At 40.9% G+C, this 14,971-nt stretch overlaps 1 protein-coding gene and 1 long non-coding RNA gene across 2 annotated transcripts in view; one reads left to right on the top strand and one right to left on the bottom strand.

Moving 5' to 3' along the window:
* Positions 1–14,971, bottom strand: part of LOC309624596 — a 467,785-nt gene that overhangs the window by 177,864 nt on the left and 274,950 nt on the right. The window lies entirely within an intron of this gene.
* Positions 12,959–14,971, top strand: part of DPYSL3 (dihydropyrimidinase like 3) — a 114,484-nt gene continuing 112,471 nt past the window's right edge. The window contains exon 1 of the mRNA XM_082382708.1: positions 12,959–13,650. Within this exon, the coding sequence (XP_082238834.1) occupies positions 13,270–13,650 (381 nt within the window). The 5' untranslated portion in view covers positions 12,959–13,269. The remainder of the gene's footprint in view (positions 13,651–14,971) is intronic.

Genomic DNA, 14,971 nt, shown 5'->3' with positions numbered 1-14,971 from the left:
AAAAAAAAAAGCCAAAACAGGATGGTATGGTGTAAAGTGCAAGATCTTTTTCCTGACTCTGAAACTATAAATCCTTGCCTCCACATAGAAGGTCAAAGCACTCTTTTCAAAGAAAAAAAAATCTAGAACCAGTCAGGGCATTCTAGTATAAGTAAGAAAAATCCCAAGTTGTATGATTTGCAATCAATATGAACTATTGCCATTTAATACAGGGAATCCTGAGAGTTCTGAAGATTTGCTCCTTGAATGATCCATCAGTTCCCAAACCGCATTCAGGTGTTTAAACTGCCTTTAGGTGTGTGAACTGCCTTTGACAGGACCTATGGGGTGTGGTGCTGAAAGAACAGTTCCTAGGGAAGCTTCTTCACCTACACCAGCACAGGGAAGTAAGACCTGGGAATCTTCTCCAAGTTAGGAAGCATCAGCAACACGAAACAAAAAGAGTTTCAGTAGAGACAGTATCCAATTAGAGATAACAGAGGACAGTATTTCTCAGAATGTGCCCTGATTGAGAATCACCTGCAGCAGAAATAACTGGGAGATGCATGCAAATTTCTTGAATGTATTGGGACTCTTGCTTATCTATTGTCAAACTGCCTTTTAAAAATGGTGTACCTACAAACATTCCCAGAAGTGATGAGAACATATTTTGCTATATATTTACCAGCCTAAACCCACTATAGATCAATCATTAGCAAACTCTTGCTGTGAAGGGCCAGATAACAAATACTTTCAGTTTTGTGAACTGTGCAGTCTCTGTTGCAATTTTTCAACTCTGTAGTTGCAGTGCGAAAGTAGCCGTAGGCTACAGGTAAACAAATGTGTGTGACTGTTTTCCAATAAAACTTCATCTGTAGACATTGAAAATTCAGTCATATAATTTTCTCATGTCATAAAATATTTTATGATTTTTTTTGCCGCTTATTTTATTTTTTTATTGAGATAAAAAATCACATAACATAAAATCAATCACCATTTTAAAGTGTATAACTCAGTGGTTTTTAGTGTATTCACAATGGTGTGCAACCATTACCCTTCTGTAATCCCTTTTTTTTAAAAAAAAATTGATGTATAATTGACATACAACATTATATTTGTTTCAGGTGCACAACATTTGATATTTGTGTGCCTTGAAAAACGACCACCACAATAAGTCTGGTTATTAATATCCATCACCATATATAGTAAGAATTACTTTCCTTTTTTCTTGTGTTGAGGACTTTTAAGATGAACTCTTAGTTTTTTTCATACTATTTAAAAATGTAGAGGGACTTCCCTGGTGGTCCAGTGGCTAAGGCTCTGCGCTCCCAGTGCAAGGGGGCCCGGGTTCGATCCGTGGTCAGGGAACTAGATCCCACATGCCACAACTAAAAGTTTCCACATGCCGCAACTGAAGATGCTGCATGCTGCAACAAAGATCCAGCACATGGCAATGAAGTTCCCGCGTGCCACAACGAAGATCCAGTGCAGCCAAATAAATAAATAAATAAATATTTTTAAAAAATAATAAAGGGCATGGAAGAGCTCATGCTCTTAAAAAAAAAGTGTAGAAAATATTCTTAGTTTGTGTGCCACAGAAAATAAGTCATTGAGCTTGGATTTGGTCTGTAGGCTGTCGTTTGCTGACTGCCAGGATAGATGCCATAAGTCAGCTGTAGTAGTAATTACAGAAATTACTTTTGGATTTGCACTTAACTTTTGCAACATGTATAAAAGGTAAAACTCCTGAATCTTCCCCTATGTACTCCCATCATTCCCTTTTAAAGATATAGGAAGAGAAGAAACTTTTATTTCAATTCAATGGAAAAAGTCCTGCAAAGGTGTCTCCTGCAGAGGAGCTGCCTGACTTAGCCGCATGGACATAAATTAAGTCCTCAAGTCTCCGACCTTAGACCACTTCTGAACCTCGTCGTGAGAACTTCTGAGGCCATCTAGAGTTGAAGTGAGATGCTGAGCCTGCAGTAGGACCAGCTGATGAAGGCTGCATAGACAAGAGTCTGCCACTGATCTCACTCACAAGATTTGGCTTCTCTGGCTTAAATATTTGGGGCGAGGGTCTTACACAACTAATAACTCATCAAGATTTTGCCTAAGAATTTCTCCCTAAATTTCATATACATTTCCACATTATATTACCAATCTTCTTGGATCCTTATAGCAACTTTGCAAAATAGATGTCTGTTAGGTTTACTGTTCCATTGTGTAAACTGTAAAGATTCAGAGAACTGAAGTGGCCTGCCCGAGAGCCCTCTACTAGTAATTGATGCTGCCTGAAATAGAATCCAGATCCCCTAATTGGTCTTCCCACTGCTTCACAAGGACTCTCAAAAAACTCCCACTCAACAAAAAGACAAAGCATTTTATTTAATTCAATATATATTTTATTGCATATCACTGGGCACTGTACAATAGTTTTGTGCATTTGTGCTGGCACCGTGACTATTATATAGTAAAATTCTTTTATTAAAATATAATTTTGAATCATCTGATCATATCCATATCCATATAACCATACTCAAATATTATAAATGTAGATATTTTGATAATTAGTGTAGTCTTAAGCACTAAATGCTAAGCAGTGGAAGGAATTGTATAGACGTATAAGACATGGCTGGGCTGGCCCACTTTTCTTTCTCTCTATTTTAAAAAAAAAAAAATTATTTATTTATTTGCCTGTGCCAGGTCTTGGTTGCGGCACGCGGGACCTTCGTTGTGGCATGTGGGCTCTTTTTAGCTGCAGCATGCGTGCGGGATCTAGTTCCCTGACCAGGGATCGAACTCAGGCCCCCTGCATTGGGAGCACGGAGTCTTAACCACTGGACCACCAGGGAAGTCCCTGGCCCACTTTTCAACAACTTTCCCGATGGAAAAAGAGCATTAGTATGAAATCCTCACCTATTAAAGATTCTGACATATGTTTCTTTGTGACAAGCAGAATTCTAAAATGGCCCCCAACAGTCTCACTATCCTGGTTGTATACGCTTCTCCCAGTTCTTTAACAAAACATTAATCTAAGTCCTGCTCTGAAAGGATTTTGCAGATGTAATTAAGGACATTCATCAATTGATTTTAAGTTAGGGAGCTTATCCTGGGTGGGGCCTTACCTAATCAGGTGAGACTTGAAAAGAAGTCAGAGACTGAAAGCAACAGAGATTCTCGCTGATCCTGAAATAGTGAACAGCCACGTTGTGAACTGCCTAGAAGGGGAATCACATGGCAAGGACATGAGAGTGGCCTCTAGGAGCTGGGAGTGGTCCCTGTGTGACAGAAAATGGCTGGTGGGCTTGCAACTGTAAAGAACTGAATTCTGTCACCAACCAACGAGCTTGGAAGAGGACCCCAAGTCTGCTATGAGGTCTCAGCCTCATCTGATACCTTGAGTTCGGCTTGGTGAGACCTGAGCGGAGAACTCAGCTAAACCGGTCCCCAAATTCCTAACCCTTGAAAACTATGAGATAACAAATGTGTGTTGTTTAAGCTGCTAAATTTGTGTAAATTGTCATATAGCAATAGAAATGTAATACTCTCTTATACAGAGAGAAAGATTACATAAAACCTTTCTTCAGGTGCCCATATGCATTATTTACTCTTGTATTTCATCCCCCACCCTGCCCCCCAGTGAGACAGAAATCTGCTCATCTCATCAGTCACAGCTCTAAGCTTTTTGCTTTGCTGTTGAATCACTGGTTTTCCCACAGCTGTTCTCATCCCTTGACAAAAATGTTCAACTCTCTTCTTAAACACACTGCAGACTCATTTGGAAATTTACCTGCCAATTCTAAACCTTTCTCCAGATACTCCTTGCCCTACACATTGAGATTTCGTGCTGTTTACATTCTCTTCACCTCCCACACCCACTCAGCGAGGGGTGGGAAATCTGTATGCTGATAGCTGGAGACGTTATCCCTATCAGGAGAATTTCAGTGTTTTCTACAAAAGCACTAAAATCTTTAGTAATAGAACAGAGGTCCTAAAAATGATTTTCAGACAGCAACAGGAGAAATTTGGGCAGAGGGCAGATGCAGAAGTATTTGTGACATCTGAAATCAATCCCTGGAGCTCATGGCTATAGGTAAGGTTAATATTGCAAAACAGGTCAGACCCAGTGCATACTCATTCTCCTAATCAAAAAACTTTCTTGCCTCTCATTCAGGGTCCCAACATTCAAGCCCTGTCCAATCTTCCTGGCCTCCCAGCACTACCCTGCAAGCGCTGTGCTCTCCATCCAAGCAAGACTGCTCTCTGTTCTCCCCCATTTCTCAACTCTGCCAGGAATGACCGCACCCATCTTCCTCTGTCAAAATCCCCCTCACCCTTTGTGACTTGCGGTTTGCTTTTCAGAAAGTTTTTGCTGATCTGTAGCTCTCTTTTCCTCTTGTGACACTTATTACAATCTAAGCAGCATTAAATCTGAATACTTCTCTTATCTCCTGTATTATAAACTCCCACAGCACCTTGAATATTCCCTGGCACAAAATAAGTACTCAATAAATATGTAATGAATTGAATTGATTAAACAGACTGTTTCCCTTTTGTCACTCCAGAGAGTTCTTTCCCCTTAGCTGAGAGAGAGTGGACTTGGCTCAGGTATTGTCTCCTCTGCCTTTGAATTATTTTAGGACAGCAAACAGAACTGGTCTTTGGATTAAAAAAAAAAAAGAAGAAGATTGAATAGGCTAATTCAAGAACTCACAGTTTTTTATAAGGACAAGTTTCAAAGTGGTTTCTTAGACGTTTTCAGTGGCTTCAAAGGTTAAAAAAAAAAACAACAAGCACGCTTGATTTCTGTATCATCAAGTATTCTAGAACTTGGGAAAGAGTACTTAAAGATCTACAGAAATAGTTATATTTCTAATAAAAGTGAATCTGCCTTCCCCATGGGGAGTTTTCATTTATGCCTTGTCCTGAATTAAAGACTTCTCAGGATCCAGATGTAAAAAGCACTGGTAAAAATCCAAATGGTAAAATAAATCATCATTGTATGATCTAAGATTATATTCTAATTACTGACTATTGAATTTTTAAATAAGTAATTATGGATTTGCCAGCCAATGTCAAAAATTATATCCATAACAAAGAATAATCCAGCTAACAATATTACATCCTTATTGTATTTTGTTATAAGGGTAATTGCCAAGGTACATCCACTGGAATTATCACAATATTATAGATGTTTTATAAATCCTATCCAAACCTTGAGCCACTCACATTTTTTAGTTCGAGAATTAATTTTTAGTTAAAAGTAAGCCATAAAATAATTATATTAAAGATAAAATACTTCACTAGGTAATTAATCTACTACTATAATTTTTGCATGGTATTTAACCTCAATTTCTTTTGAAAACCCTGTTAAATTATGTACTCAATAAATGTATGGTTTTGAGAATTTTAGATTAGTCCATCTTGATATACTCTAGTTATTCCCAGAACAAGTCAGTCAATCTTATTGTAAAAGACTGCAATGTATATTTTTGTAGGTATAAATTTTATAGCCAAAAAATTATTTCTTTCTGATATACTAATGATTTTGTAGTGTATTGTTTGAGTGTATAGTCATACTGAATATTTTTTGGAAAAGAAATAAACAATGTTACAATTCCTAGTGACCAGTCCACATTAAAAATTATTAAATAAGTTATTAGACATCATGTAGTCAGAGCTGAGTACATTTTAATATGAGCTCTGCTTTAAAATAACAATCTTTAAAAACTTCTCTCTGTATCTTATTGTTTTTAGTGTATTTTTATATAAGAAGTTTCACGTATACATCTGACTGTATCTTTGGTATAGGATACCTTTGGAGACAAATGCCTAAGAGTTTTAGGATTAGAATAGAAGGTAATCTGACTTGGTTTCCCAAAATATGTTTTCACTTTGGTCATGACTCAGACTGATTCGTAATTATTAGCTATATACTATATACAGTTCTCCCTAAAATTAAAAAACAAAAATTCCAGATACCATTAATTCAACACATGTTGATTGTTAATCTGTTGAATCACAGAAATTGGTGCCAGGCACTGAAGGAAATCAAACAACAACATTTATAGAGAACAGTTGTAGCTTAGTATGCCATATCTCATTTGTTTTTTCAACACCACAGCTTTTTATTCCCATTTTGTTGAGGAGGGGAACAGAAGTAGAAAGTTTATGCGATTCCCCCAAATTCACTAAGCCAGTGGTGGACCCACAGTTGTTGGTCCAGTTTGCCTGACTTCAAGTCCCACGTGTTTCTCAAATGTAACACACTTCACATGAATACTCTGATATTTCTTAATCAGAGATGGAAATTGGGGCATATGATTAATCTAATTACCTCTCTACATTTTTCTTCATGTTTCCAATATAAATCACTATAAAAACTTGAAACATGGAAGGGATCCTGCTTCCTATCCATTCTTCTTAATTTTGAAAGATCTGGAGGAATAATATTATTTATTAATGGAAAAAATGAAATCAGACTAAAGCCCTGAGATACGAAGACATTGCCAAAATGCCAAAACATTGTCATGTTTTCTGAATCTGTACATAGCTATAAAATTGTCAATGAAAGAATTATTCACCATGTTTCCATTTTTTTCTCCCGTATCTCTTAGTATCTGTCATTCATACTCTTGCCTGTCAGCTATTTATGTTGGAGCCAGGATGTTCGCTAGTCTTGTGGAGCCAGCAAATTTCTGTCTGCAATGAAAAAAGCTTCTCTTCTCAGATTGTCATTTTTCTTTTGACTACCTTTCTTTGCGCTTTACTTCATTTAGGCTCAAGGGAAAACTGAAATAAAGTCATCTTTTTAAATGTTAAGTGTACATTTCATGTCTGGGGTCCTTGAGCCACTCAAGTTACGATAACAATATTTCCACTAAGAGCAAATTGGTTGGTTTTTGACCCTGTCTCTAACAGAATTAGTATTGGTTGATTCAGAAACCCAGTCTTCTGAAGACACACACCTGTTAGAGTTTGAGTTGAACATGTTCTGCCCTAATGCATGAAGTATGATCACCTTTCTTTTAGGAGGAGATACCCTAAAGTTACTTTTGCAAGTCTTGGCTCTCTAGGAGTAAGGGGCTTCTGTATATTATCCCTGACAAGTGGTTATTTTTTAAAACAAGTAAATAAACTAGGACAGTAGTTTATTTGGTAAGAAAAAGAGTTATAAAAATCATAAAGGATCAAGTTCCAACAGATAGAAGACCCTAGGAGAATATGAGAGATTAATATAGATTAATGGTTCGTTTTTCATTTGGAGAAAGAAAGAACAGGTAAGGGATACATAGGGCACTTCAACTCTATTTTGTTTTATTGCTTAAAATATATGTTATTAAAATATGATGAAAAGTTAACATTTATAAATTCTAGAGAATGCATACATGGGCATTTGTTAAACTACCCTTTGCTTTTCTGTAGTTTTGAAATTTTCATTGAAAAGGAAGGAAGGGAGGGAGGGAGGGAGAGATAAGCAAATAATTCATTATTGTTATATTTTTCTCTGAATGGCAAAAGGTAAGAGAGAATTATTTTTATTCTGAATAATCAGAGGAAGACTGGTATAACAATAATGTAAAACCAATGAGATTAATTTGTAAATGAGCAAAAAAACAGGAAGAGTAACTGGAAAAACAACAAAATAAGTACATTTTTAAAAATCTTGGAAACGTATTATGAACATTGTGGCTTGTAAAGAGGTTGCACAGGTTATAAGTTTTGTTTGTTTTTTCGGTTTTATCCTTTAACTCGACTTATGTCTGGCCCTTACTTAGAGATTTTCATTTAGGAGATTAAGTTGCACCTGTGAACTGGCATCAAGGAAATTAGAGCATTCCACGTGATCATCTATTATCATCTTAGCAGCTACTTCGTTTGTCTTGTTCCCACTTAAGGCAAAAGAAACTTCCGTGACTGGGAATGGCTTTCAAACATTTGAGAACAGTAATATCAAAGAGAGATGCTTTGTGTATAAAATGGGGAAGGGAACCCCCAACAACTCCGCACTAGGAAGGTGATTATGTCTTGTCTTATTAACTAATCCTTTGGTGGAAAGGATTTGCCTCGAGGACATTTTATAAGCCCTCATTTCACACCCTCATCGTAATGATCATTTTCTCACTCAGCTGTCCAACTGCTGAGATGCTTCGCATGAGACGAAAACTTGACTCTGATGAGGAGCCTAATTTTCCTTTATTTTTATTTTTCATTTTAGATAATAGGTCTTCATAATAGAGAGCTAACAGCTTTGCTCAATAATTCTCCATCAGCAATTTTCAACATGCTCAATAAATGTATTTTGATCTAAAATAACATCCTGGACACGCATTTAAAAAATCACAAACTTTATAATTATTGAAAGTTAACTTGGGGCTTCCCTGGTGGCGCAGTGGTTGAGAGTCTGCCTGCCAATGCAGGGAACACGGGTTCGAGCCCTGGTCTGGGAGGATCCCACATGCCATGGAGCAACTAGGCCCGTGAGCCACAATTACTGAGGCTGCGCGTCTGGAGCCTGTGCTCCTCAACAAGAGAGGCCCGCGCACCACGATGAAGAGTGGCCCCCACTTGCTGCAACTAGAGAAAGCCCTGGCACAGAAACGAAGACCCAACACAGCCATAAAATAAAAATATAAATAAATAAATAAATAAGCTAGCTCATTAAAAAAAAAAAAGTTAACTCACACTTACAGAAATTTTGAGATTTTGGAAAATATAGAAGTGCTTGAAAGAAGAAACTAAAAGTTACTCATAATCCTACAACTCATCTTTCTGTTAATATTTTTATATGTATTCTTATAGTTTCCCCCCTACGTATATATATTCATGAAATAGCAGGGATCTTTTTTTCTGTGTACACAGTTGGGATTATTAAAATTTTTTATAAGATAGTTTTATCATTGTGCATATATTTGAAAAACAACCTGTTTTTAGGTTTCTAATGAACACTTTGGTCACCAAATATTGAGCTGAAACGGAGTAGTGGCCTGTCAGGAAAATTCTTAGAGTGTGATGGAAGTATATTAAAAATAGTCATTTTTAAACATACAAAACACATACAAAACATTATTACAGTGTCAATTCGCTCCATAAACCCCTGCAAAGTTAAAGTTGCAGGACATGGTTAAGCTCGTTATTACAAACTCTGTGTGATATTAATGATATATCTAAATATACTCTGAGGAAATGGGGAACTAATGTTTATTGAGCACCTACTGTGTGTCAGGTAGAGTGCTGAATAGTTTGCAAAGATTGTCTCATTCCTATATGGCATTTATAGGGTGAAGAATGAGGTGTCTAGTGTCTGTACCCATGAAGTGGGAAAGAGATAATGTAGGTTCAAATTCTTGCAATTCAAGGAAGGAAAAGACAGAGGGTGGGTTCTGATCAGAGATATTTAAATTCACTGTTGAGTCAAGGTAAACTGCATAAGTCCTCTATTTCCTCCTTGTTTTGAGTATGGAGGCACAGCCTTAGTGAGTATTAAAATTTTATCTTCTGTTGGGTAGATTTTTGCCTTATAAGACTGCAGTGCAGTTTATTTCGCATAAAAGTTATCCTAGCCTCTGCTGTATTGGGATTGCTCCACGCATGTCATTGCTTACCGTCTAGAAGTCTCTCTGCCTTCTTCTGATCTATAGGTAATAGAAGACACCTCCGGAATACATTTCTCTAAAGTTATAATCGGATATGCAATGGGCTTACTTCACAAGTCATCTCAATGCAAAGTGGCAAGTCATTTACTGCAGTTACAGGAAATGCAAATTTGATCTGGTGTGTGACAAGTTGAAAGCTCTATTTTGTTGCCCATGTTGTAGAAATAGCTTGCTGTTTGCACATGGTTTTGGATAAATTTTTCACTAGGAAGTGCCTTAAGGTGGCCATAGGCATAATGGTGCTCTTATGTTTGTGACTGCCCTAAGTAATGTCTTCTCTACCTTACCAGGGAGAGATGTAACAAAATCACTATGTGTTCATGGGGCTAAGGCCTTCGTTGGGTGGACATTGGTAGGATATTTCTTTATGTGAATGTTTGTCTTAATTAAAGTTAACTTCTGCCCAACAACAGCTGGGGGTACTTAGAATAATTTCCTTTGTTAACATCTTACTTTTAGTCTTTAACTGTCTCTTTGGATTCTTACAACAGAACTCTGTTGTGGAGTGGTTTTTAAGAGCACAGGCTCTGAATTAGCTGGTAGAGGATATGAATTCTAGCTTGAAGTACTAGGTGTGATACTTTGGGCAAGGGACTTAACTTGTCTAGGCCTCGTTTTCTCCACCAGTAAAATGAGAATAATAATCATCCCCAATTTATGGGGTTGTTAGGAAGGTTAAGGCAATGCATATGGAATTCTCAGCACAACGTCTTACTCAAGGAATGAAGTCCTTAATAATCCTGTCAAGTGGGTGAGGTAAATATGAAGGAGAAAGACATCTAGAAGTTAAGTAAGATGCCTGGCCTAAGGCCACATAGTTGCAGAGCTGGAGTCAGATCAGCCATTCCCATTTCAGTCTTCATTTCAAGACTGCTTGGCTTTCTTAATTAAACACGTATGTGCATATGCAGCTGTTGACTCTTAAATGTGATGTTTCATCAACAAATGTAATTATGGAGCATACACATAGCAACAGACTAGTGGTGAGGCAATGAAGCTCTAAAAATGGGGCTTATCTATGCCCACACGTGGGAGCACAGACAAGCCTGCATCTGCATTCAGAATGTGCTTGTCTCAAAGGAAACCTTGGACTCTTGGCCCATATTTTGCTTCCAGTTATGATTCTGTCATAACTTGGGCATTTACTCAGAGCTTCAGCTTCTTCACTAGTAAAATAATGGCACCTGCCTTGTAGCGTTATTAAGATTAATCAAGACGCAGTGGAAATCCTTAGGACTGAAGCTGGCACAGAATAAATTCCTAATAAATGTTAGCTAATAGCTTTACTGTTGCCCTTGCTGATGGTGGAGGTGCCAGTGGCGTTTATAGAGAGTCAGATGGGGAAGACTTCAAGTCTTTCCTGACAGGCCAATTAAAATGTTGGCTATCTTATTTTCCTCATAGCTCTTGTGGCTATCCGACCTAATCTTTCTTACTTACTGTCAGTTCCCTGCCACTAGAATTATGTTCCACAGAGGAGGGAACCCAGGACAATGCTGGACACATAGCAAGTATCCCACTAACAGTCTGTAGGTGAATTAATGAAAGGAGGAAAGATGAGAGCAATAGGAAAGAGGAGGGGGGAAGTGACCTACGGGAGCAAAGAGGGAGGGAATGGCCCGTTTTCCCGATTTCTCACATGAATTTCTGAGTCCATCCATCATCAACCAGCATTTGTTAAAAAGGAGCAGCTGCCCAGAGGAAGTCAGCTTAAGAAATCACGAGTAATTTTGATAGAACACAGACAGTTTTTAAGTGTCTTTCTCCTCACTGGGGATAAGTATAACTTGTGTCAACATACTTGGCTTTGATATGAGTTCATGTCAACTTCCATCCCTCAAACTTCCAAGGCTTTTACAGGCCTGTCAACGAGATCCCATTTTCCAATATCCTAATTCCCCCCCCCCACATTGGAGTTCAGAGTTTCAGTTCATCAACTTCAGTGCAGATGCCTTTACAGATCTTGTCTGTGTGCACGAGAAGCCTGCCAGATGCTTATGGGCATTAAATGAATTAATACAAATATGCGAGACAATTACATTAATAATGAGTGGCACACAGCAACCGCATCATAAACGTTCCCTATTGTTGTTTTTATTATTGTCATCATTATCCATTCATTCAAAAAGGATTTACAGAGTACCTTAGGTGCCTATAGATGCTCTAGACTCAAGATATTCAAAGGTAGACTAAACAGATGGGGTATCTGCCTTCATGGAGCTTATGATGTAGCGGAGAATTCAGAAGATGAAGTTGGGCAGACTAGTGAATGACTGAGCTACCCAGATGGGTGGTTGTAGTCTACACTCTTGCTGGGGACAGGCCCCCATCTGCCTTGTTTCACACTGTTGCTCCAGTACCTTCTGAAGAGCATAGTAGGCACGGAGTTCATGTTGGAAGACTAAATAACCGCATGAGTGAATTTCTGAGATGGGGCCCAGTGGAAGGTGGGCGTTACAGGTTCAGGGTTTAGGCTGTGTGGGCACCTACGATGTGAGCTCTGCAGTTTGTGGACTCTGTTTATGTGGAAAGTCTGGCTTAGAGTGCATGTGGGTGGACGTGGAGAAGAGGATGGGATTGTGAGAGTGTGCACCAGCACGAGTAAAACCTGTGTGTGTGTCAGCTAACAGAAACTGCAAAGTCTTTGGTTGTCCATTCTTGAGGTAAATCTGGACCCTTGTGTGAGGTCAAGGGTACAGTTCTGGCCTCAGTAAGTGAGGTATCAGCCAGGGGGCTGTGCTATGAAGACAGGGTATGAAGAGTATTTTGCAAGGCAAGTCTGATCTGTCGTGTAATTGTGTGTGATGCAAATTAAGGGTGGATAAAAAGCAAAATCTAGGGTGGTAAATATGAAGTAAGAATGGGTTGAAATGTGTGAGTCAGTTACAGGTTTTTGTGATTGTCAGGGAAGTAAGCTCGTCTGTCTGTACAGCTCTGTAAACCAATAATTCAGGAGTTCATTATGTGAGGGTGCAGGTTTGTGAGGCAGATTCTAGAACTGGGAGCAATTGTGAGACAATTCTAAGATTAGGATGAGACAGGTCTGGGATTGTGAGTCTGGTAAATCTGAGTTTGTGCGTGTGTGTTGCTCTAAATCAGGAAGGACTTGGCTTTTAAATCAACCCACCTGAGCCAACAAGGCTTCTTTATCTTAGTAGGGCAGAGAGACTTGTGTTTGGAAGGCCAACTCCGGAGTGAGTGTGTATAAAGCAGGGTTTGTGCGCACGTGTGAGTGAGGCGAGTTCTTGAGTGTGAATCTGAGGGTTGCTGGGCGAGCGGGAAGCGTGCGTGTGTGTGCGCGCGCGCGCGCCAAGTTGGATTTCTCCTTTGGATGGGCGGCGGGGAAGCGTGATCGCGGGAGGCCACACGTTAGGGTCTGGGCGCGCAGGAGGTGCGGCCGGCAGGGCGGGCGAGGCGGGCGAGCAGAACACGCCGCCGCTCCGGCCCCCGCGCCGCGCTCGCTGGCTCGGGGCTCGCAGGGGACTGGCAGGAACCGGAGCAGCACTGCCGCCTCTGGCGCGAAGGCTCAGGCGCCTCCTCCCGCCCCAATCACTGTGGCTCGGCGCACGCTGCCGGCGGCTGCCCTTTCCGCCTCTCGGGAAGAGGACCCGTGGGCCAGTGTCGCGATCCAACCATGGCCTCGGGCCGCAGAGGCTGGGACAGCTCCCACGAAGACGATCTGCCCGTGTACCTGGCCAGGCCGGGCACCACCGACCAGGTCCCGCGGCAGAAGTACGGCGGCATGTTCTGCAACGTGGAGGGCGCCTTCGAGAGCAAGACGCTGGATTTCGATGCCCTGAGCGTGGGGCAGCGGGGCGCGAAGACTCCCCGGAGCAGCCAGGGCAGCGCCCGGGGCTCGGGGAGCCGATCCGGCGCCGAGGGGGACACACCGCGCCGGGGCCAAGGCCGAGAAGAAAGCCGGGAGCCCGCGCCGGCGTCGCCCGCTCCCGCTGGGGTGGAGATCCGGAGCGCCACGGGCAAGGAGGTTTTGCAGAACCTCGGCCCCAAGGACAAGGTAGGTGGGCCCGGAGCTCCTCTCCGCCTGCCCTCGTTCCCTTCCCAGCCCGGGGCGCCATGGCCCAGGCGCAACTTTCTCCTGCTCACTTTGCAAGGGGATGGAGGACTAGGGGGAGGAAAAGGGCATCCTCCTCTGAGTGCAGCGAGCCCTCCCGGCCCGGATCTGGATTATTCGCGCGTGTCTTCAACTGTAGCATCTTAGTGCGCGCGGGACGGGGTGCGTGGGTCCCCTCGCCTCCCTGCCGCATCCCCGGGCCATCGGTTCTGTGTGGGTGTGTCAGCCCGGCCAGCCCAGGAAGGCTGAGTGATTTCCAGCCCTTCTCTAGGTCTGAGTACCCATCAGCACAATTGTCTTGGCCTCCCCTCTGACTCTAGATTAAATCTCAACCCAGGTCACCAGGGCAGAGGGCAGACTGGTCCTGGGAAAATGGGGTCATCTCCATAGTACCCGGATGAAAGTACAGGGTGGGCGGTCTCCCCTCTCGCTCTTCCGACATCAGCTCTGTCCCTGAAACTTTTGAGTGTGGAGCCACTAGACTAAACACCCAAAACCCCATGCCTCTCTTCTGTCCTAGATCGACATTTCACATCTGTGTTTGTAAAGAGTATATTTTTGTAGGTAGCTTGACACAAGACTGGGGATCCAGCTGTCTTTGGAAGAGTATTAATTGTATTTTTTTAAAAATAGGCGAGAGGATTAAGGGTACACATTAAACTAGCGTGAGCTGCAAGTTCCCTGCTGCTTTTCCTTGTGCCAAAGCCAATTTCTTGTGTGTGTGTTTTTTAGAAACTCATGTCACACTGAGCTGACTTAAGATATGGCACTGAAACCCAGCTTGCCCTGATTTATTTGTTTATTTCGTAGAAAATCAGGACCATAGTTCAGAAAATTCAGGGCCTGGGCAGAGTTGGAGTATTCAGAGTTCAAACGGACGCTTTTGAGTTGGGGAACAATAGTAATCAGATACCTCACCCTTGTCTAGATAATGGCTGCAAAATCCAGCTGCATATATTATACTGTGCTAATACCGTTATGAATAATAACCTGAAATGGAAATGTTTGCCTGAGAACAATTACAGTTAATGCTAACCCAAGTTTTAGATGTTTTTCCATTAAAATGCAGCGAGCCAGTGAAAGGACAGAACTTCTCTGCACTGTGTGATTTTTGGAAGTTTAAAAATAATAAAGCTTTAAGTATTAATAGTGGGAAAGAAAGTACCGAAATTAGTACTGTTTTAAGGTGCCTTTGGGGACCAATGTCATTGTGCCTTGGAATCACTTATTTAGTTTGTGATTTTCACATTATCCTTAGTATACG

Source organism: Balaenoptera borealis (genome assembly GCF_965194805.1).
Source record: "Balaenoptera borealis genome assembly, chromosome: 2".
Lineage (NCBI taxonomy): Eukaryota > Metazoa > Chordata > Mammalia > Artiodactyla > Balaenopteridae > Balaenoptera > Balaenoptera borealis.
The sequence above is the reverse complement of the archived record's forward strand: the minus strand, read 5'-3'. Positions and strand labels throughout refer to the sequence as shown.